The sequence below is a fragment of the Acartia tonsa genome, chromosome 14 (assembly GCF_053477335.1).
Source record: "Acartia tonsa isolate MP-2025a chromosome 14, ASM5347733v1, whole genome shotgun sequence".
Classification (NCBI taxonomy): Eukaryota; Metazoa; Arthropoda; class Copepoda; order Calanoida; family Acartiidae; genus Acartia; species Acartia tonsa.
This window is the reverse complement of record NC_137273.1, coordinates 21,680,146-21,702,433: the sequence shown is the minus strand read 5'-3', so window position 1 is coordinate 21,702,433 and position 22,288 is coordinate 21,680,146. Positions and strand designations below refer to the sequence as shown.

At 32.5% G+C, this 22,288-nt stretch overlaps 2 protein-coding genes and 2 long non-coding RNA genes across 8 annotated transcripts in view; 3 read left to right on the top strand and 1 right to left on the bottom strand.

Annotated features, from left to right (window-relative positions):
* The window catches only part of LOC145305367 (uncharacterized), a 52,112-nt gene extending 47,693 nt beyond the window's left edge, over positions 1 to 4,419 (top strand). Inside the window, exons 3-5 of the long non-coding RNA XR_013874579.1 lie at positions 2,214 to 2,273; positions 3,708 to 3,770; positions 4,356 to 4,419. This is a non-coding gene — a long non-coding RNA (uncharacterized LOC145305367). The remainder of the gene's footprint in view (positions 1 to 2,213; positions 2,274 to 3,707; positions 3,771 to 4,355) is intronic.
* Positions 4,420 to 9,833: 5,414 nt separating this feature from the next.
* The window catches only part of LOC145306132 (glutamate-gated chloride channel-like), a 40,474-nt gene continuing 28,019 nt past the window's right edge, over positions 9,834 to 22,288 (top strand). For 2 of the 3 annotated variants that reach the window (XM_080148098.1, XM_080148096.1), the window contains exons 1-9: positions 9,834 to 9,929; positions 10,417 to 10,498; positions 15,168 to 15,247; positions 16,059 to 16,095; positions 16,432 to 16,503; positions 19,343 to 19,390; positions 19,823 to 19,884; positions 21,102 to 21,158; positions 21,701 to 21,725. In XM_080148098.1, the coding sequence (XP_080004224.1) occupies positions 9,901 to 9,929; positions 10,417 to 10,498; positions 15,168 to 15,247; positions 16,059 to 16,095; positions 16,432 to 16,503; positions 19,343 to 19,390; positions 19,823 to 19,884; positions 21,102 to 21,158; positions 21,701 to 21,725 (492 nt within the window). In that variant the 5' untranslated portion in view covers positions 9,834 to 9,900. The remainder of the gene's footprint in view (positions 9,930 to 10,416; positions 10,499 to 15,167; positions 15,248 to 16,058; positions 16,096 to 16,431; positions 16,504 to 19,342; positions 19,391 to 19,822; positions 19,885 to 21,101; positions 21,159 to 21,700; positions 21,726 to 22,288) is intronic. The other variant, XM_080148097.1, reaches the window with a different exon arrangement.
* The window catches only part of RpL19 (ribosomal protein L19), a 249,838-nt gene continuing 238,319 nt past the window's right edge, over positions 10,770 to 22,288 (top strand). The window contains exon 1 of one of the 3 annotated variants that reach the window (XM_080148093.1): positions 10,770 to 10,812. The gene's annotated coding sequence lies outside the window, so the exon portion shown is untranslated. The remainder of the gene's footprint in view (positions 10,813 to 22,288) is intronic. The other 2 variants (XM_080148091.1, XM_080148092.1) reach the window with 2 other exon arrangements.
* Positions 11,267 to 12,498, bottom strand: LOC145305606 (uncharacterized). Its single transcript, XR_013874636.1, has 2 exons — positions 12,476 to 12,498; positions 11,267 to 12,142 (listed from the first exon to the last, which is right to left on the bottom strand). It is a non-coding gene; the product is annotated as an uncharacterized LOC145305606 (long non-coding RNA).

Sequence of the window (22,288 nt, the reverse complement as noted above, 5' to 3'; positions counted from 1 at the left end):
TATGGCCTAGAAACTGATTAATATCCGCTGGATAATGGATTAGAACCGGTTCTGAGCCATACTGAAAAATTATGAACACAGTAATAGTGTCTGACTGATTATGACGTAACAAAAAAAATTTGCCAATGAGAGGCCACTATAAATTTTACAATTGATCAATAACGGCCTCTCATTGGCTAATTTTTTTTTGTTACGTCATAATCAGTCAGACACTATTACTGTGTTCAAAAATTATGTATATTGTTGAATTATAGACAATTTTCCATGCCTATTAAAATAAAAATCCTTAAATTAATATTAGTCTTGTTAGCCCCCAAATCTTATAATTTTTCATTTTAATAGCCATGGAAAGCTGTCTATAATACGATGTCAAATATTTAACAGTAAATCTATTGCTACAGCATCAAACATAATATTCAAATCATCAGAAATTATTATCTTATCTTGACATTTATAAAAAAAAATTTCAAAATTTATTTTTGGAAAAATATGTATATCTAAAATCAAGATGAAAATTTGTAGGCTGCTTCATAAGAGCACCCAAAAGTTTTGCTAAAACACCCACAATCTCACACAAATAAACACACAAAACACACACACACACATACATGAAAACCGCCATTAGTAGGAAAATATTAAAATTTTGAAGGAAAGTTTTGAAAGAATTGAAATGGCCTTTCTATCGCTTTGCATTGTGGCCATCAGGGATCTACAGGGATAGGACAATGGCCGATAAATTGATGTATAACCCAATGATTGTACACAAAATTAACCCCTTCTGTAAATTACAATTATTGGTTAAAACGATTGGACAGACAACTTAGTGAACCAACTAATCCAAATTCAATAATAGTCTCCAAAGCTTTTAAGCCAACGAATAAGAAAACGTTATCACAAAACTTTGGAAACTAGTGTAATAAACAGTCCAATGTTAAATCTTTTTCGCAATTTTAATGTGGAAGATTTTATCTGTTATCCAACAACCAAGGATAACTAAGGGGATGACACCCGTAGTATTAGATTAAGCAACATACATTAGACAACAAACTCTTTGATTGCACGACCTTTGTCTGGAAGCTCGAACTGTGCATGGTAATTGGTTGCGCTAATTTTAGGCCATGGGATTCCCCCTATATAGCAGTAGTAGGAACCATATTTAATGACTTTACTTATTACGCGGTGTTAAGCCGAGATTCGAACCTATCACCTCCCCGACGACGAGCAACAGTCGAGGGTTTTGATATCCTAATTGGTTGGTACAAACTTGCAGTGTCCAAACTTTTCCACCAATAATATTAATATAAGTAATAAAGTTTAATAATTTTGTATTTCATAATAAGGGGTGTATATCAATTTATCGTTCATTGTCTTATCCCTTAAGATATTATCGGCTAGGTAATAAATGTAGAAGAATGGATTTTTCACAATTTTGTGAATAATCTCTATTGAAATTTGATTCAATATTTATCTACCTATCAATCAATCTGTCAGCATTGGAATTAATCTTTCTCTTATATATTTAGTTTTAGTTCAAGCAATAAATTTGTGCAATGCTACTCAATATGGGCAAATGGACGCTTTACATCGCAATCATAGGGCTTAGGGCTGACAACCCTATCCCATATCCATAAAAAGCCCCATTGTTACAGAAACACTGACAAATTGTCAGCGGCCTATGCTCCCCCTGTGGAGTGAGAAGGGCTTGTTACTGTTGTTACTACTCAATATGCTTAGATTATTGTTTAGTCGGTTATTTAATAGGTTATATTTATTAACTGCTATGCCCCTAGCCTCTAGGTTTTCTGTATTCGAAGTGGATGAGAGAGGGGCTGGAAAACTGGCTTAAAACCATCCAAAGACTTAAATCTGAAAATAGAATGGCCTAAAATCATAAAAGTCTTTATGTGAATCTTGCCTAAATAAGAGAACTTGATCGGATCAGTAGTTTTTAAGATCCTAAGCTTTGGAAAAAAATAATTTTTCAGTTATTACCCTTGATATAAAAATGCCGGATTTTTATTAAATTTTCATTATTGTGGTTTTATTGGCGAGCTAACTCTAAAAGAACAAATGTTTATTTTTTGGAAGTCAAGATGAACAACTGATTTTGCAAATGCCATTAAGCATCCTGTTTAAACTCACTTGGTCCAATGACCTGTTGGTACTGCTAAGGGCGATCTATCTATCTATCTATATATATATATATGTTTCAGGGACCAAAGATACCACTCTCATAGAAGACCAACACAAAGACCAAAATTTGTTAATTACAGGTATCTATCTATCTTAACCCTATTCTGGTAGGGGGGGGATGATCTATCGCCCCCCCCCCCCTCCTTTCTATAATAAGGTTTTTTCCCTTTTCATGTTAGTTGTAATAGGTACAGTAGTAACAAAATATTTGACTTTTGTATTTCACAAATATACAACTTTTAGAGGGTAAAAAATTGATCCATGCTTTCTGGCTGCCACAGGACCCATTCAAAATCAAGGTATATTTTAAGAGGTGTCCTAAAATGAAGATGATTAAAGTCCCTCAACAGATTATGACGTCATACGATAGAATAGCCAATGAGAGGCCAGTAAACACTGTAATTGACCAATGGTAAAATTTATGCTGGCCTCTCATTGGTTATTCTATGGTATGACGTCATAATCTGTGATGGGACTTTAATCATCTTCCTTAAAATACGAAATAATAATATCTAAGTCTTTTTTGGCTCTAAACACAAGAGAATTAAAGTGCCTGGTTCTTGAAGCATCCTGCTAGTTATTCATTTATCTACCCATTCATCTTTTTGTATATCTATATATCTATGTATCTGTATATCTATCCATTCATCTATCTGTATATCTATATATCTACCCATCCATCTATCTGTATATCTATCCATCCATCTATCTGTATAACTATCCATCCATCTATCTGTATAACTATCCATCCATCTATCTGTATATCTATCCATCAATCTATCTATCTATATATTTAGACAAGTAGAGAAGCAGATACTGGACAGTATTCTACATCCATCTATCTATATATCTATCCATCCATCTATCTGTATATCTATATATCTATCCATCTATCTATCTGTATATCTATATATCTATCCATCCATATTTTTGTATATCTATATATCTATCCATCCATCTATCTGTATATCTATATATCTATCCATTCTTATATCTGTATATCTATATATCTATCCATTCTTATATCTGTATATTTATCCATCCATCTATCTGTATATCTATATATCTATCCTTCCATCTATCTGTATATCTATCTACATATCCATCCATCTATCTGTATATCAATTTATCTACCCATCCATCTATCTGTATATCTATATATCTATCCATCCATCTATCTGTATATCTATCCATCTATCTATCTGTATAATTATCCATCCATCTATCTATATATCTATCCATTCTTATATCTGTATATCTATATATCTATCCATTCTTATATCTGTATATTTATCCATCCATCTATCTGTATATCTATATATCTATCCTTCCATCTATCTGTATATCTATCTACATATCCATCCATCTATCTGTATATCAATTTATCTACCCATCCATCTATCTGTATATCTATATATCTATCCATCCATCTATCTGTATATCTATCCATCTATCTATCTGCATAACTATATATCTATCCATACATCTATCTGTATATCTATCTATCTATTTAGACAAGTAGAGAAGCAGATACTGGACAGTATTCTACATCCAAATATTTATGATCCCCATATTAGGAATAATAAAGCTAATCTTTTTATACTAGCAAAGATACTCCATAAGTGTTTGTGTTTGTCTGTTTGATCTATTTTCAGACTTTTCTATTAGTCATCCCCATTTTCTTGTTTCTTAGTTTCATGTTTTATACTACTTATATACCAATGGACAAAGAATATGTGGATATTGTGCCAGGAGAATTTTTGTCTTCAATTAATGTTGCTAATATAGTCGTCAAATTTCGGTCAATACGTTCCTCCACGGTGATTGGATGGATTGAATAAAGTCATAAGATCGTGTTTACTTCTGGGTAATCGTTACATTAGCCAGCTGTGAGAAACATTATATCGCGGTATGCGAGAATCTCTTACAATATCCACGTATTCTACATCCTTTTTTATGTGAAAATTTCTGTGACCAATCTACATTCACTTAATAATTTCTTTTGTCGTAAGTCTTTGTCCAATTGTCAATGTTTCTTTGTGATGTCACTTATGGATATTATCATTCTTGTTTTTTATTATATAACCTTTTTTATGTTGGTCCTTTTAAATGTTATTGCTTAAAAGAAGTGAAATTTAGCTTTATTAATGTCTTATAACTAGACCAAGAGGAACAAATCTAACCAGAGAGCAATCAGGAACTTTGCATTCAAATAAAAATAGTTAATAATTAACAGGGTTAAAATGGATGTAAGGACATTCTGGTAACAATTATAGAGTTGCTACACTTTCTACATTGTACCTAACTACTTCAGAAATCAACATGCAAAGTTTTAAATCGATGGGACAATTCTAACATGTCTAAATTAATAAAATGTGATAACCGCTCCACGAAAAAAGCTAACCGTTACAGAAGATCAGTTCGACTGACCCTAATTATAGAAAAGCTTCGCTTTCAAAAATGATAGAAAATGTTAAAGATGTACAGACTCTAATCTGCATCAACCTTCTGTTTTGAATAACAATTGTTTTTGTTTTTGTTTTTCCTCATATTTTGCGTGAATTCGAACCTTTAACGTAAAAATAAATTTTTCCGACAGAATAATTTTTCTATAGGTGTCATACACTTAACCATGTTAATATTTCTATTATTTATCAGGGGTCTGAAGGGACAAGACAATGGCCAATTTATTAAAGTATATCTCCAATGATGATTAATAAAATTACCCCTTTTGTAGATTACAATTGGACACTCAACTTAATGAACCAACCAATTAAAAATCAAGTCCCCAAAAATGTTCAGCCAGCTAATAAAAAAAAACATTATTATTTAAAATTTTAATTTTTAAATTTTGGAGACAGATCTTTAGTATAGGTGTATATACAGACAACTACCTCCCTTTCTTTTTCAAAGATCTTTTTCGTCTGCTTCTAAATTATTTTCTTTGTGCTGTGTTGATATAAGCGACACCATTGGTTGATTTTCAATAACCAAATAGTGTTTTACTCTGATGGTGTAATAAACAGTCTAATGTCCCCACCCTCCTTGATATTAATACATATTATTTCTACCTCGGGAAGAAAAACAGTAATCTAATAATGTATCTATTATAAAAATATATGTATAATACATTTTGCGGTATCCCTTCAAGGGCATAGCGACCACACATTTATACTGCCGTCACAATGGGTGAATATTGAAAAAAAATTCAAATAAAAAATTTAAGAAGTTATATGTAACATATATGTACTCTAATAGCTTTAATTCTAACGCCACTCTAATAGCATATACTCATTCTAATATCGGTATACAACATTTCTTAGGGAAGGAGTGAGTAAGGGAAGGAGTGAGTGAGGGAAGGAGTGAGTGAGGGAAGGAGTGTGAGGAAAGGAGTGAGTGAGAGAAGGAGTGAGTGAGGGATAGGAGTGAGTGAGGGAAGGAGTGAGTGAGGAAAGGAGTGAGTGAGAGAAGGAGTGAGTGAGGGATAGGAGTGAGTGAGTGAAGGAGTGAGTGAGAGAAGGAGTGAGTGAGGGAAGGAGTGAGTGAGGGAAGGAGTGAGTAAGGGAAGGAGTGAGTGAGGGAAGGAGTGAGTGAGGGAAGGAGTGAGTGAGGGAAGGAGTGAGTGAGGGAAGGAGTGAGTAATTGAAGGAGTGAGTGAGGGAAGGAGTGAGTGAGGGAAGGAGTGAGTGAGGGAAGGAGTGAGTGAGGGAAGGAGTGAGTGAGGGAAGGAGTGAGTGAGGGAAGGAGTGAGTGAGGGAAGGAGTGAGTGAGGGAAGGAGTGAGTGAGGGAAGGAGTGAGTGAGGGAAGGAGTGAGTGAGGGAAGGAGTGAGTGAGGGAAGGAGTGAGTGAGGGAAGGAGTGAGTGAGGGAAGGAGTGAGTGAGGGAAGGAGTGAGATAGGGAAGGAGTGAGTGAGGGAAGGAGTGTGTGAGGGAAGGAGTGAGTGAGGGAAGGAGTGAGTGAGGGAAGGTGCATTACATATAGGATTCGTTACACCCTGGGTTATGTGTCAGGGGACAATGGGCTGTTATACTAGTCCCCAAAGTTTTATGATAACGTTTTCTTATTCGTTGGTTCAAAAGCTTTTGGGATTTTTATTGAATTTTGATTGGTTGGTTCTATAAGTGGAGTGTCCAAACGTTTCACAGAAGTAGCAATTTTGTTTATCATTATTGGCCATTGTCTTATCCCTTAAGATCCCTGTGCTATATGTAATATGTATATTGGTATGGAAGATTATCGAAGATTATTGATAAGATTAGGAATTGTTAATTAGGTGGCCCAGACATGAGATATTATAATCATGGATAAAACAAAGACTTAACACAATTCTAGGGTCTCAAAGTCTTAGAATGTACGCAAGAAAAAAACATAAAATACTACTTCACTAAGTTGTAAGTAATATCGGGTTTTGCAATTCTCTTTGATTTATATAATTGGTAAAAGACCTTTTTTTGAAATATATTTTAAAAATTCTAAAAAGTATTATGTCTTGCATATGTATATGTATAATTATATCATTTGTGATTTTGTGAATAGTTAGATTTAATTTAAAAAATTGTTTAACCTGGGAAAGGGGGAAATTTGACAAATCATTTACACTGGTACCCAAAGTTTTATAATCACGTTATCTTATTTGTTGGCTTTTACAATTTTGAATCTTCATTTAATTTTAATTTGTTGGTTCTAAAATAGAAGTGTCTAAATTTTTCAACCAATAATTATCACCGTTGGGGATACACATCAATGTATCAGCTATTGTCTTATCCCTTAAGATCATTTGGTTTAAGTTTATTGAACCTTAATTTCTACTAATATTGTATCCATTATTTTTCATCAGCTTAACACAATATAATATACATTTACAATAATATACATATAATATATTCAACAAAGATATAGCTTAAAGAAACACTTACTACATTTCTCTATGGTTAAAATAAATATAAAACCGGAATAAAGGAAATAGTAGCTTTCGCATAATTCCGTAAAGTTGTGAGTAAGATTACAGTCAAATGCGCGTATTAGGTCAAACTGTTTTTAAATAAGCATTTAATTATACTTTGTGTTTGGACATCATTAAGAACAGTTAGACTCATTAAGCGCATTTGACTGGAAGATTGCTCACAATTTTATGGAATACTGCGAAAGCTCCAATTCCCTTATTTCAGGCCTAGTTAATGTTCTATTATGCAAAATTGATATTTTTCGGTCAAAGAACTCATTTTTAACTTTTAAAAAGCATTTTTCGGAGGAAGGTCTTTTAAAAAATACTTTTTTTCTAAATTGAGAAAAAGCAATCTGAAGTATTTAAGCTATATGAGTATATATCAATGAATTTGGGTCGACCCGTTCATACGTCCGTCCGTACGTCTGTAATGGTTACCTTTTTTGGTTAACTTCGACAAGTTAGAATTGTCCTATTGATTTAAAACTTTGCGTGATGATTACTAAATCAGTTAGGTCCAAGGATAACAAGGTAAACTAATATAAGCAAGAAACCTATATATAATCAAATCCTAAAAATGTCCTTTTACTGTATCCTATTTTTTATCAATTTTGCAACTAAACTTATGTACAATTTTATTTAAACTCACAAATTAAGTTCTGACACTATATAGCTGTCAATGTTATTTTGTTCTTCCTTCTGATCATGGAGCTTCGCTTTTATGATGATGTCATCCTTGCTTACGCTAATGTTAATTTTAGTAAACAGTGAAAGTTTTTAAAGAAAGTTTTTTATACCATATTCAAATCAATTTAATCCCTTTTTGTATTGTAATCATATTGTCAAATGCTGTTGCATAAAGAAGTAGTTTTAAAAGCATTTATTAACAAAATTAATGGTTCTTGTAAACTATTATTAATTAAATTAACTAACTTGTAAAGTCTTAGAACTAAATATGACTAGGACAGAAAAATGCAAAACAGCTAAATTTTTGATCCATTGGCAAAAAAAAGTAATACTATTTGTCGACACCATGGAATCTGTCCCGATTGTGAATAACTTTTGCGGAACATGTTCCAGTTACGTCATATTTTTCTTTCCCGAAAAAGGGAAGGGGGAAAGAAAAAAAGGGAAGGGGGAAGAAAAAAGAGATGGGAGAAAAGGGCTTTTTCCCCATCTCTTTTGAAGAGATTTTCTTCCCCCCTTCCCTTTTTCGGGAAAGAAAAATATGACGTAACTGGAACATGTTCCGCAAAAGTTATACAAAATCGGGACAGATTCCATGGTGTCCTATTTGTCAGTTTTCTAATGTTGCTAATGGTGTTTATATAAAATTTCATTGATAAATTTCAGAAGTAAGGTATTGCCAGCAGCAGATGTAAAGGACGTCAGTCAATGCTACTAATCATTCTCTTTCATTCTCTTACTTTTTATATCTCTCTTTCTCTTGCGTTTTCTATTCTTCTTTCTCTCCCTTTCTTTTTTTTCTCGTTCTCTATCTATCTTTCTCTCTCTTTCTTTCTTTTTCTTTTTATAACATTTATGAAATAGCTTCGCTGTAAAAAAGCACTCTTTCAATAAGCGAATGTATGGAAAATGTTTTCCTTCATAACTTTTAATGGGTGTATGCAAAAGATTTAAAACTTTTAAAATATATAAAATATAAACTTTCATATGACTAGGTACTATCAAACTTGTATGTTTTAAGATTGAAATTGAAACAAGACCGCAACGGTAATAACATTTAAAAATGATATTAACACAATTTTTTTATTAATGCATAAAATTAATTTCAAAATATATATATATATATATATTAGGGCGGGTTCATATCGGAATTAGACAAAGAGGGGATATGCAACAGATAAAATTAACCTTTAAAACATTTCTGACCGAAAAAGAATTTTAAAAAATTGAGTTTTAGAACGCGACCAATAAAAAATATATTTGATTACTCATTAATATGCAAAGACGACATTCAAATTTCTTTTTGAATCAGAACTATGGCTTCATGATGCTCCCTGGAAAGGCCTTGAGGAGCTGAATCTTGAATTTTTGTCCGTTTCAAAATATCTCGTTCCTAGCCTTAGAAATCACTAAAAAACACATTTTTTAAAGGTTTATTTAGAATTGTCCAATTTGTAGAGGTTTTTTAGATTTTCTCAGGCTAGGAACGAGATTTTTTGAAACGGTCAAAAGTTCCTGATTCTACTCCTCAATGCCTTTCCTGGGAGCACCATGAAGCCATAGTTCTGATTCAGTAAATTTTTGACTCCCATTTACAAATAGCTATACAATTGAATGTCTGGTCGTCAGCGGTTTTAAGACTCATACAAATCATTTGCAGATCCCCGCTTTGGCCTCAGAAAAAAAATGTCCAAAATCGACCCACCCTAATATATATATACATTACTATAGGTTGTGCCCCTTTGGGCATCTTAAAATCTTAAATTTTTAGTAAAAAATAGCTAAAAACTATCTAGGCCGGTAGCGAAATCTTAAGGGAAAGACAAAATATGAAAAAAGACTTACTTTGATGTATTATAAAATTTCACATATTTATAACTAGTCACTAGTCAGACATAGGAAAAGTAGTTACCATTTAAGTACAATTAATCCCGCGGGTTATTTTGTATTTATGATATTGTCAATAAATCACTGAAATTCAATTTTAACTGTGTGCAAATGCATCCAGATGGGCCAACCCTGATCCTTGTCAACCTGTATGTTAGAAGTTTTGAAAAGATAGATGATGTCAAAATGGAGTTTAGTGTTCAAATTACATTCAGGTGAATATTTTTATATTTCACTTTGTCTGTTTGTCTGTCCGTCTGTCTGTCAGCTAGGGGAGAAATATATGTTTTTTTTCTGGTGCAATTCAAAATTCCCTTTACCAATGAGCATTTGGTCTTTCAGTCATGCTTTAATCATCCAAAAATATATATGAAAGCTTTCGTGATATTCTTCTAAAAATATATTGTTTATTTATGACCACGTAACATCTGCTCTGAAACTTATTTTGTCCGTTTGCCCATCCATACTTCGCTGCCCATAGATTTTGTCATCCTTGTTTCTGTGTAAAAGGCCAAATAGTTGATATCAAAAGAAAAAAGCCCTCCCCAAAAATCGAAAATATTTCAATCGTGTTAAAAATTGTCTTTTTTTCTGTTTTGATAAAAATTGGAGCTTTAATATTATATTTATTTTTACAAGTGGTAAATTTTCGTTCTTTTCATTATATAATTTTGGAGATTTTTTTATTGGAAATAATTTTAGACAACAATGGAACGACAATCGCCTTGAGTTCAACGATGAAATGGGCAAAATCAAGTATTTAACCATGACAGAAAAATCTAAGGTAAAAATCGATAAGTATTCGTGGACATTATGGACCAAAGGTAAAATTGTAGTCGATTTAGGTTGCTAACATGGACTTTATTTATTAGTCAGTTCGTTCATCTAGTAAGAGTAGAGGGGGTGGGGTAAGGGGTTTTGCCGGAGAATGATCACTTTTAGCCTGCTACAAGCTTCATTTTATAAGAATACATGATAAGCTGGTGTAAGATCCAAGTAATAATAAATCCGTCAAGGTAACACTTTTGTGTGCCTTAAATTCTACATGTTTTTATAAAACGACCAAGCTAATATTGCTTGATTCACTTCTACAAGAGACAAAATGAATTGAAAATGATTGCTAAAATCGAAATATATCTTCATGTCTTAGAATAGTGTATTTTTTTAATATAGGTTGAAAAACATACTAACTTTTAAAATTTATAATAACCATAATGATTAATGAATTTTATAACGTAAAAAAGATGGTTGTCAAAAAAAAGTGAAACATTAACATGTATTAAATGAAAGTCAAGTTTAGAGTTACTACGGTTTCTACATTAAACCTAACTACTCAACCAAGTTTAAATTCAATAAGACAATTCTTATACGCCTAAATTAGCTATCCGTTACTGACATATGGACGGTTGAACCGACTGACCCTAAGTATATGTATAATGTATATAGAGATATTTATATTTTAAACTTTGGGGGTACCATTTCAATATATAGTCCAGTGTCATCAACCTACATTAGAATTAATACATATGAATTTAATAAAAGAAAATAAACATTTAATATTTAATAAATGTATTTTAAATATAATTTGATAGATATAATATGGAACATATACTTAAATATAATATAAATCATAGTCATTAATATTCTTATATATCATACTAGCAGCTGCGCTCCTAGCATCTAGTATCTATGTATTTGCAGGAGTAAGGAAAGTAGGAAAAGGGTCTAAAACCAAATTTAATAGCTTAATACTATGCAGGGACCATAAAAAACCATCCATAAAATGAAACTCAATCAGTTTAGTAGTTATCGAAATCATAAGCTAGAGTCAAACAAACAAAAAAAACTTACTACTTTATGTATTAGGATATTATAAGATGCGGTTCGGTTGCATTATTAATGATATTAATAAGGAAAAGAAGATTGTTGTAATGTGTACGGAATGCAAGGAATAAATATAATAGTTGCTTATTCTTAACCTATTGTGCATTTAGCCCTTATGATAATAACAGCCGCCTGGGAGCTTGTAACAAGGAATTGGGGGATAGTCAGCGGATCTTTTTTCGGGGGGGCAGTGGGTTCTCAATTCTGCAGGACAACCCCTTGGATTGGCACAAGGATTCCAGGTGCAGGAAGGTGGAAGGGCCTCAGCATCAGCTGATCTCTTACCTCTTCTACAGATTGGTCTTCTTGCCCTGGGACATCCTCGGCTGCAGGGTCGGCGACGACAGCGTGGAGGTATGGCATCGGCTTCAGAATCAGCTGATCTCTTGTATCTACAGCTTGGGCTTCTTGCCTTGGGACATCCTCGAGTGCAGGGGTTGCGGAGACAACGTGGAGGTGCCGCATCTGCTTTAGCCTCTGCAATGGCTTGGGCCAGGAGAACACTTGCCAACGCTGCCAACAACAATGTGTACTTCATTACTGTCTAAATGATCATATTGTTACAAATGAAAGTTTTAAGTGAAATAAGTATGTACGTACATAGACTTGAATTTGGTGTACTATTTAACATGACCTAATTAAACCTAATTATAGAGAAGCTTCGATGCTACAAGTGACAAAAAATAGCAAAATTAAACAGAACTGTGGAATAGTAACTGTTTATTCTTGACGTTCAAAGTAAATCTCCTCAAAAAGATTGCAGAAGACTATCTAAATAACAAATCATAGGTCCAATAATAGAACTAGAATTATAAATTTACGTATCTGGTGTCAACTGTACTTGAAAATAAATCTATAATTAAAATAATATTTGTACCTGTTAACAGTTAGAACCTGTTGGACAATCTGAATGTATTAATCAAATTTTCTGTCTTATATACCCATGGAAAATATTGTCGTTTTTAATATTTCCTTCCCAAATTATTTGTCCCCCTTATAACATATGTTTATGAAGGGGATTATTGACAATGGGACTCCGCCCATTTTTACCAATTTAATCCATAGACCGCCTAAAATATTTCTTAAATTTATAAATGTCACGAATGTACTACCAATGTGCCTTTAAAAAATCACGTATTTAGGATTAAAACAGGTTAATAGGTAATCAGGGCTCGTCAGCTGCGCGCAATTGAATTCTTTGCCTTAAGGCTGATTTAAATGCAGGATGCTCTTTAAGGACATACTTACGTTTTTAGTAATTGATTATAGAGAATCTTCTCATATTATATTGTACTTTGTTGTCTAGGAATCATTAATCAAAAAATCAGATAAATAGATTAATTATAAAGTTTGAAATCAATAGGACAATTCTAACGTGCCTAAATAAACTAGTACGGACGTATGGACCAACCCAAGTTAAAGAAAGGATTCGCTATAAAAAAAATACCACCATGAAAATGCATCTGTAAAAAAAATATCAAATTGTATTAAGTCAAAAGGTGAAAAAAATATTTTCTGTCAATTATAGAATTATAAACTAATTATATCATTATTGAAAGCTAATTAATCTTAGAGAAGATAAAATTAGGAGATCTACAAGTTTTTTTAGAAAAAAAATAATTTGTTTTGAACATTTGAAAATACAAGTTTGTGTTACTTCTTTATTGGCTGATTTTTAAAACTTTAAAACTAAAAGCGCTTACATTGATCGGAGTATTTCTTGCCAAGTTGAGCATATAAACTAACCTTATTCCCCCTACCCCCACATATTTAACTTTTTCATTTGTTTCTTTATCATTTAGTTCAGGTTAGGTTTGGTTATATTGGATAATGGGTAACTCCAAAGTAAGGCAGAGAAAAGAAAAAAAAATTTACATTTTCATCAAAAATAAGAAGGGATATACAGACACTTTAAGAAAAAGTACCTATTGCTCATAATCAAATGAAGTAATTGATAATTTGACATTTTACAGTACTTGAAAAAAACATAGGTAATCCCAAGCCCTTTTTCATCAATAATGGCTTTATCTTATTGCTGCTCTACTTCTGAGCTGAGCTGGATCTTTAAATGTGTAGCCGTTGCCGTTGCCGCTGCCACAGATACAGTCACTAACCTAATCTTTAAATCAAATTTGCTACAGGTGGTCACAGCTTTGAATCTTTAAATCACAACCACTTTTTGTATTTGCAGTAAAAATATGAAAAACAATAATAATAATAATAATACGTAAAAACTTCAAACATTTAAAAATACATGTTTTATTGGCAATACTGGCAGTGGTGACGGCTACGGCAACGACTAGGGCCACGGCTACGGCAACGGCTACACATTTAAAGATTAGCTCTGCCGATTCAAAATTTAGTTAAAAAATAAAATAAAAACTCTAAGAAAATATTTAGTTTTCTTTAAAACAAAAATCAAATAAAGATGAAAGTCTTGGATGGAGTAAACTTTTTAACCAAATTCTTTGGTAATTCAGTTCAACTCTAGAATTCTAAAATTATCTCATTCTAAAGCAAAAAAACCTTATATAAAAGTAACAGGATGTCTTATGTGTTTAAAGAAGGATCACTTTAACCGCTAAAACGATATGATTTTCCTTTGCAGTGTAGCGTTTATTAGGTCCTACCACCACCCCTTGGGGTTAACCAGTCAATCTACATATTTAGCGCAAGTCAAAGGACGTCCAAGCTTTTCAGTTTATTTTGGTGGGGGGGTTAAATAAGGGTTTTAAAACTTTGGGCTGGGGGGTTTAGCAATTTGTTTTTGAGGGTTATCCCCCCCATTACTCCACCTTTCCCCGGCCCCCTTTGAACGTCCATGAGTCTAACTGTCAGACAGACGGATGTACGGACAGGCTTTGGCAATAGAATAGCTGTGCATTTTGCACCCAAGTATGTGCAAAGATATTCGGCATAGATGCCATTTAACTTTTATGCAGAGCTTGGTCTACTCGGGAATGTGGAGGTATTTAGATCATCGCCATTTTTCAGAGAGGGAGTGGAAAGTGGTCTGTTTAGTCCCCAAAGTTTTATAATAACGTTTTCTTATTTGTTGGCTTTACAACTGTGGGAACTTCCATTGAATTTTGATTGGTTGTTTCATTAAGTGTCCAAACGTTTCAACTACTAATATTAATCTACAGGAGGGTAATTATTTTATCTTTGACAGGGATATATATCAATAATTTTTTATAATCAATCTGCAATTGGCTTATCCTGTAGATCCCTGTTAAATTCACAAATATAGGTGTTTGTTTAGCCTTTTATATTTTTGCTGTTTTCTCATCAACATCATACTTAATTATTATTATTATACTTAATTACAGGATGTCTATGGGTCTGTCTGTGGCTTAAGATCTCGCTAACTGCTCTGTGCTGATATGGTCTCTTTTACAGTGTAGCTTCTTATATGTCCAGTAAAGATTTTTAACTCTTTTATAAAATTTATTTTACTTCATAGAAGAAAACTGTATATGGAAGTAGAGGGTCAACTTACTACCCCCTCCCCCTTTCCCCAATAGTCAGTCATCAAAGATATATTTTGCTAGCAAATATTATTTTTTTAGGTTTGGATGCCCGATACTTTCTTTAGAAATGAGAAGGATGGCAAGTTCCATAATATTATCCAACCAAATCTTTATGTCAGGTATTATAATTGGCAAGTTTCATGATATTATCCAACCAAATCTTTATGTCAGGTATTATTATTGGCACGTTTATAATATTATCCAACCAAATCTTTATGTCAGGTATTATTAGTGGAAAGTTTCATAATAGTATCCAACCAGATCTTTATGTCAGGTATTATTAGTGGCAAGTTTCATAATATTATCCAACCAAATCTTTTTGTCAGGTATTATTAAAGGCAAGTTTCATGATATTATCCAACCAAATCTTTATGTCAGGTATTATTAGTGGCAAGTTTCATGATATTATCCAACCAAATCTTTATCTCAGGTATTATTAGTTGCAAGTGTCATAATATCATCCAACCAAATCTTTATGTCTGGTATTATTAGTGACAAGTTTCATAATATTATCCAACCAAATCTTTATGTCAGGTATTATTAGTTGCAAGTTTCATAATATCATCCAACCAAATAATATCATCCAACCAAATCTTTATGTCAGGTATTATTAGTGACAAGTTTCACCTCACTACTTACCTCTCCAAAGCAACACAGCTCGAGACCTAGCCATTGTGAAGAATTTTGCTCTAATTTAATATTGTTTTAGCATGAAGTAGAACCATTGAACATTAGGTTTGAACCAAAATGTAGTGCTTAAAATGAAAATTGAGAGCAATTAGTTATTTTTTAAATCCTTTATATTTACAATTATGTAATCTCTATTTTAAAGTAAAATTGAATTGTTTATATCTTGACATGTACTTTGTTGGAATGTACCTATAAGACCCGAGTTAAACTTCTAATTATAATAATTGTTTTATTTTTTAGAGTTCATCCAAATGGTGATGTTCTGTATAGTATTAGGGTAAGTTATTTATCAATTTGATTGATCTTAGTATAAATTCAAGAACCAATTTCGGGTTTCTTTAGATAAAGTATATAAAAGTAACTGGATGTCTGCCTGTCTGTACTAAAGGATCTCGCTAACCGCTTAACCGAAATGGTTCTCCTTTACAATTTAGCTTTTCATATAGGTCTTGGGAAGGTTTTGGAGGAGTATACCACCACCCTAAAAAAATCGCCCATAGGAAAATTACATTACCATAATTCTTACTTTATCTTTTTAAAACTCAAATTAAAACGGGTAGGGGCTTCCTCCCCCCCTTGGGTGCCCCTATTAATTAATCTTGTTTATAATCAGGTTTCCCTGACCCTTTCCTGTCCAATGAACCTGGAGCTTTTTCCACTGGATACACAAACCTGCCATCTCAAGGTAAAACTTAGGGTTCTAAAGGGATAAGACATTAGCCGATAAATTTGTGCACATCCCCAATAATAATACGCAAAATTAAACATACTATATATTACAATTGGTAGTCGGAACATTTAAACACTCAAATTAATGAACCAACCATCAAAATTAGACAAAAGTCCCCATACACATAATACAACTTAACTTATAAACTTTATTATAAAACTTTGGGAACTAGAATTAACTGCGTCCCCTCCCTTCCTGGGTAAACCAGAGGATTCACTTTACATTCGCACATTATGATATTAAGTGATAGTTCATATTCGCAAAAAAGCACAATAGCTAATTTCAAGAAAGAGTGTTTTAAAGAGTGAAGCAAAGAGGAAGTACAATTTTTGCATTTTTATTATTTAAAGTTTTGGTTTTGGAAAATTTTTTGATCTAAATTTTTTCTAGGGAGTAGTAATAAAAAGCTTATTACTAATTCTGTTTCTTCCTGCTTAATGTAAACCAGAGCTAGAACCTTATATCATTTAGTCTCGCCCATTGTCACTGTTGATTCCACTGCCAATGCCAGTGCTTCCGATAAAACATAGATATTAGAATCAAAATGACAGTGGTTAGCAGGGAAACATTTTGAAAACACCCACTGGCTCAGTGGCAGTAGTCATTTTAAGATGCCAGTGAGTGTTTCCAAAGTGTTTCCCGGCTCATTACTGCCATCTTGATTTTAAGATCTCTATTAGGTGAGCCGCTTTCCAAATCGGCTCACATTGAATTTTGAGCTATAAAGAGAATGATTAAATACATTGAACTGGTAAAGAAGTTGGAAGACAAAGTGTTTCTTTTAATTTTGTATCTACATTCTAACATATGTACCTAGAACTCACTTTAAAATGTACGGTTTTTAATAAATTTTGTTTCTGCAACATTTAATTAAAACAATAATAAATCTTAAAAGTATTACCCAGCAAAATATTAAAAGTAATAGTGTAAGCAAGTTCACAAACAAGCTTTGAACTTTTTATTTAAATAGAACAGTAAAGTATTATGCTGTAAGAATAGATAAAAGATAAGATTTTATAGTTAGTATTAAGAAAATTTTTGGCTGAAATTATCAATGAAACACTAAATATGAATTTTTATTACAGGTTTTAAATTTTAAGCAACTAACTTTCAAATTTTGTTATGGACGTACAAACACTTGTACAAAACACTGAAGTAGCTTCGTTAATTTTAAACAAATATTTTTCAAATTTTGTGATGTACGTACAAACACTAGTTATAGAGTAACTGCTCTATTCTAAATTTCTTCGTATTGTTCAATCTCATGTTTTATTGTTTTGCTTGTTTGTTTGTATGTTTGTTTGTATGTTTGTTTGGCAGAAACAAAACTTGGTTCTAATTCATTAAAGAATTCTAAACTTTTTCTAATTAAATTTAGAACCTGTATTTTATTTATATACTAGTTCAACAGATTCAGAGTTTGGGCTTTAAAATCCTTATATAAAAGTAACAGGATGTCTGTGTGTCTCTTTTTGTGTGTACCTTGTAAGGATCCGCTATTCACTTAAACCAATATGATTGTCATTTACAATGTAGGTCCTGGGAAGGTTTATAACTATTTTGGGTAGGGTTCCAACTCCCTCCCTAGAGAAATAATCCTTAGAACTTTTTTACAAATAAAATGTTGCCTCTAGAGGCCTCCAAGCCTGCTAGTATTCTAATAAAGCATTTAAAAGGGATTACAAAACACATATTTGGATCGATCGTATTTGATATTAAACAATGAATGATGTCCTTGTTATTTTAACATTTTTAGAGACTAATATTTAAACTTTTATAAAAGTTTGGTTACAAAAAACCTAATTTTTTTTAAGGGTGAGACTGGAAGAGTGTTTGTATGAAACTTTAATTATTTCTTATTTTTGTATTCTGACATGTAACACCAACTTTTAATTTTCATAAAAATGTTATTAGTTATATAAAAAATCTTTGTCCTAGTAATATGCCAGAGATGGGTTTTTGAAAGAAGAATGCCGCGTTTTATTACGAAATTATTATAAAATGCCTCGTAGGATTTAAACAGAGTATACAACTATTTATTTAATTATTTCGCTTTTGTTAGTACGGCTTTTATAGAAGAAAAATAAATAATCTTAAATCCATTTTTGCTGTATATTAATTAATGCATCTTTTTAGAGCTTTATTAGACATTATACAAATGGCTGAAATAATAATTTTAAAATTTTGAATTCCTAAGTTGTATACTCTGTTCAAATCCTACGAGGCATTTTCGTAATAATTTCATAATAAAACGCGCCATTCTTGAACCCAGTAATAGTGTCTGACTGATTATGACGTAAAAAAATTAGCCAATGAGAGGCCATTACTGACCAATGGTAAAATTTATAGTGGCCTCTTATTGGCTAATTAGTTTTTTACGTCATAATCAGTCCGACACTTTTACTGGGTTCTCCTGTCCGTCAGTCTGAGACGCTATGGGGAAAAATTCAATTTTCTCGACTGCTATTGAAAATAGACAGCTGAAACTTTCATTGAATATTCCAATAACATATGCGCATCTAACTTATACATTGTTTTGTCTGTCGGTCATACTTTAAAAGACATAAACCCTATTTATTAAAGGTTTCGTGATTTCTCGAGCTTAATCTTTCCATTTCTTTTCTTTGTTGTGACAAGTGAACATATGCTCTATAACTCACTTTGTCCGTTTGTCCAGTTTATGATTTTTTGTGAATTGCTACTAATAAATGTTGCCATCCTTATTCTATTTGTCTATCTAAATATAAGTATTTGTGTCTACCTATCCAATAATAATTTTTTTACAATTTTTTAGATTGCCAGTTATGGATGGACAACGAAAGACCTTGTTTATAATTGGAAGGTAATACATATTCTATGAAGGAATTTTAAATTAAAGAAAAAAATCTTCGAATTTAATTGTTAAAAATCTTTTGATTTTTTTGATATATTTTGATATATAGAATCGTATCACAAAAGCATAACAAGCTTACACTTCATTGTGAAAACACAAAAGGTTTAAACATTGAATAAAGCATTTTTTAAGTATATGCATAATTAATGCAAAAAGGAAATACCTCAATTTTTAAAATTTTTTTGTGTTGTTTTCAAAAGAAAACATGTAAAAACTTGGATTTTTTTATTCCAAACTAACAATTATTTAATAAAATAAAGTTGCTTTAAATGATCAATGCTTGGTAGGGGTACTGATATATTACTCTTGTCCCCTCTATTCTTTAACTTTATTGTGTTAGTGTGACGCAACTAACAGAGTCTTGTTATTATATTTATTAAGCTGCCGGATCCGGTGCAGTTTGTTCCCAACCTCTTCCTTCCTGGAGGCTTCGAGCTGGCCAGGTATACACATAGATAGATAGACAGATAGATATACTGACAAACAGACAGACAAACAGACAGACAAACAGACAAACAGACAAACAAACAGACAGACAAACAGACAGACAAACAGACAGACAAACAGACAGACAAACAGACAGACAAACAGACAGACAAACAGACAGACAAACAGACAGACAAACAGACAGACAAACAGACAGACAAACAGACAGACAAACAGACAGACAAACAGACAGACAAACAGACAGACAAACAGACAGACAAACAGACAGACAAACAGACAGACAAACAGACAGACAAACAGACAGACAAACAGACAGACAAACAGACAGACAAACAGACAGACAAACAGACAGACAAACAGACAGACAAACAGACAGACAGACAAACAGACAGACAAACAGACAGACAAACAGACAGACAAACAGACAGACAAACAGACAGACAAACAGACAGACAAACAGACAGACAAACAGACAGACAAACAGACAGACAAATAGACAGACAAACAGACAGACAAACAGACAGACAGAAAGACAGACAGAAAGACAGACAGAAATACAGACAGAAAAACAGACAGAAAAACAGACTGACACACAAACAAACAGATAGATAGATAGACAGATAGATAGACTGATACACAAAGAGACAAACAGACAGACAAACAGAGAGACAAACAGACAGACAAACAGACAGACAAACAGACAGACAAATAGACAGACAAACAGACAGACAAACAGACAGACAGAAAGACAGACAGAAAGACGGACAGAAAGACAGACAGAAAGACAGACAGAAATACAGACAGAAAAACAGACAGAAAAACAGACTGACACACAAACAAACAGATAGATAGATAGACAGATAGATAGACTGATACACAAAGAGACAAACAGACAGACAAACAGACAGACAAACAGACAGACAAACAGACAGACAAACAGACAGACAAACAGACAGACAAACAGACAGACAAACAGACAGACAAATAGACAGACAAACAGACAGACAAACAGACAGACAGAAAGACAGACAGAAAGACGGACAGAAAGACAGACAGAAAGACAGACAGAAATACAGACAGAAAAACAGACAGAAAAACAGACTGACACACAAACAAACAGATAGATAGATAGACAGATAGATAGACTGATACACAAAGAGACAAACAGACAGACAGACAGATAGATGGATAGATCTAATTACCTAATATTAAGACACAAGGATGCTAGATGTGATGTAGCAACTGCTACTGGAGAATACAGCTGTTTAAGGTAGATATTTTATCTCTAGCCGGCCGTTTGTCCAACCTTTCAAACATGACTTCGACTAAACCTTTTTGTCTCCTATTAGTCCTAACAATATGATAAAAAAAAGACTAAACATTGGTCGCTTTATTGACATTACCTGTAGATTATTCTTAACTTTAATGATTTCAAATAAAAAAAAAATTCTTTTTATTGCTTCGCAACTTAAGGGCTGTAGGAAAAAAATAAGTGGACTTAAATTAATTATCAACAACGCTACAATTGCAACAAAAAGACAAAATTTAAAGTAAATTAGTTGATATTACAAAACCTTAAAATATTTTTAAAAAGCTTAATATACACCATGGTCTAAAGATAATAAGAAATGGTCGCAAAATTATGCCCACCTTCAAGGCGATTAAAATATTTTCAAAATTTGCATTGAACAATTTGAAAGAATTCAAACTAATAATACTTTAAAATTTGAATATATATTATAGATCGTCAAATACTTTGTTATATTCAAACTGTTTAAAACTAACAAATTATTAAAACTATTTATTTTTCAGTGTTGTCATGCAGTTTAAAAGACAGGTAAGCGTTTTATAATGCATATCTTCATAATATATTATTCAATAAATAAACAAATACATATATATCCTTATAATAAAGTAACAGGATGTTTGTTGGTTTATTTGTCTGTACCGAAGAATCTCGCTAACGGCTGAACCGATCGGGTAATCCTTAACAGGGTTACTTCACATAGGTCCCGGAAAGGTTTATAACTATTTCGGGGGAGGGTACCACCACCATCCAGAAAAGAAATCACCCCTAGAAACCCCCCCCCCTTCCCAATTATTTTTATATTTTTAAAATCTAAATTTAAAAAATGGGTTTTGGGATTCAACTCCCCTCTCAAGTGCCCCTGGATTCCTCTAGGGGCGTATTAGCTAATACACTATTCAGGGCTCAACAAAATAAAAATGCATATGAAAAAACATTTTACTACATAATCACTTCATTTTTGAATCAAATATAACTTATCTAAAAAATGACCAATAAATTTATACACATCCCCAATGATGATACATAAATCTCCCCTTTCTGTACATTACAATTAGTGGTTTAAACGGTTGGACACTCTACTTAATGAACCA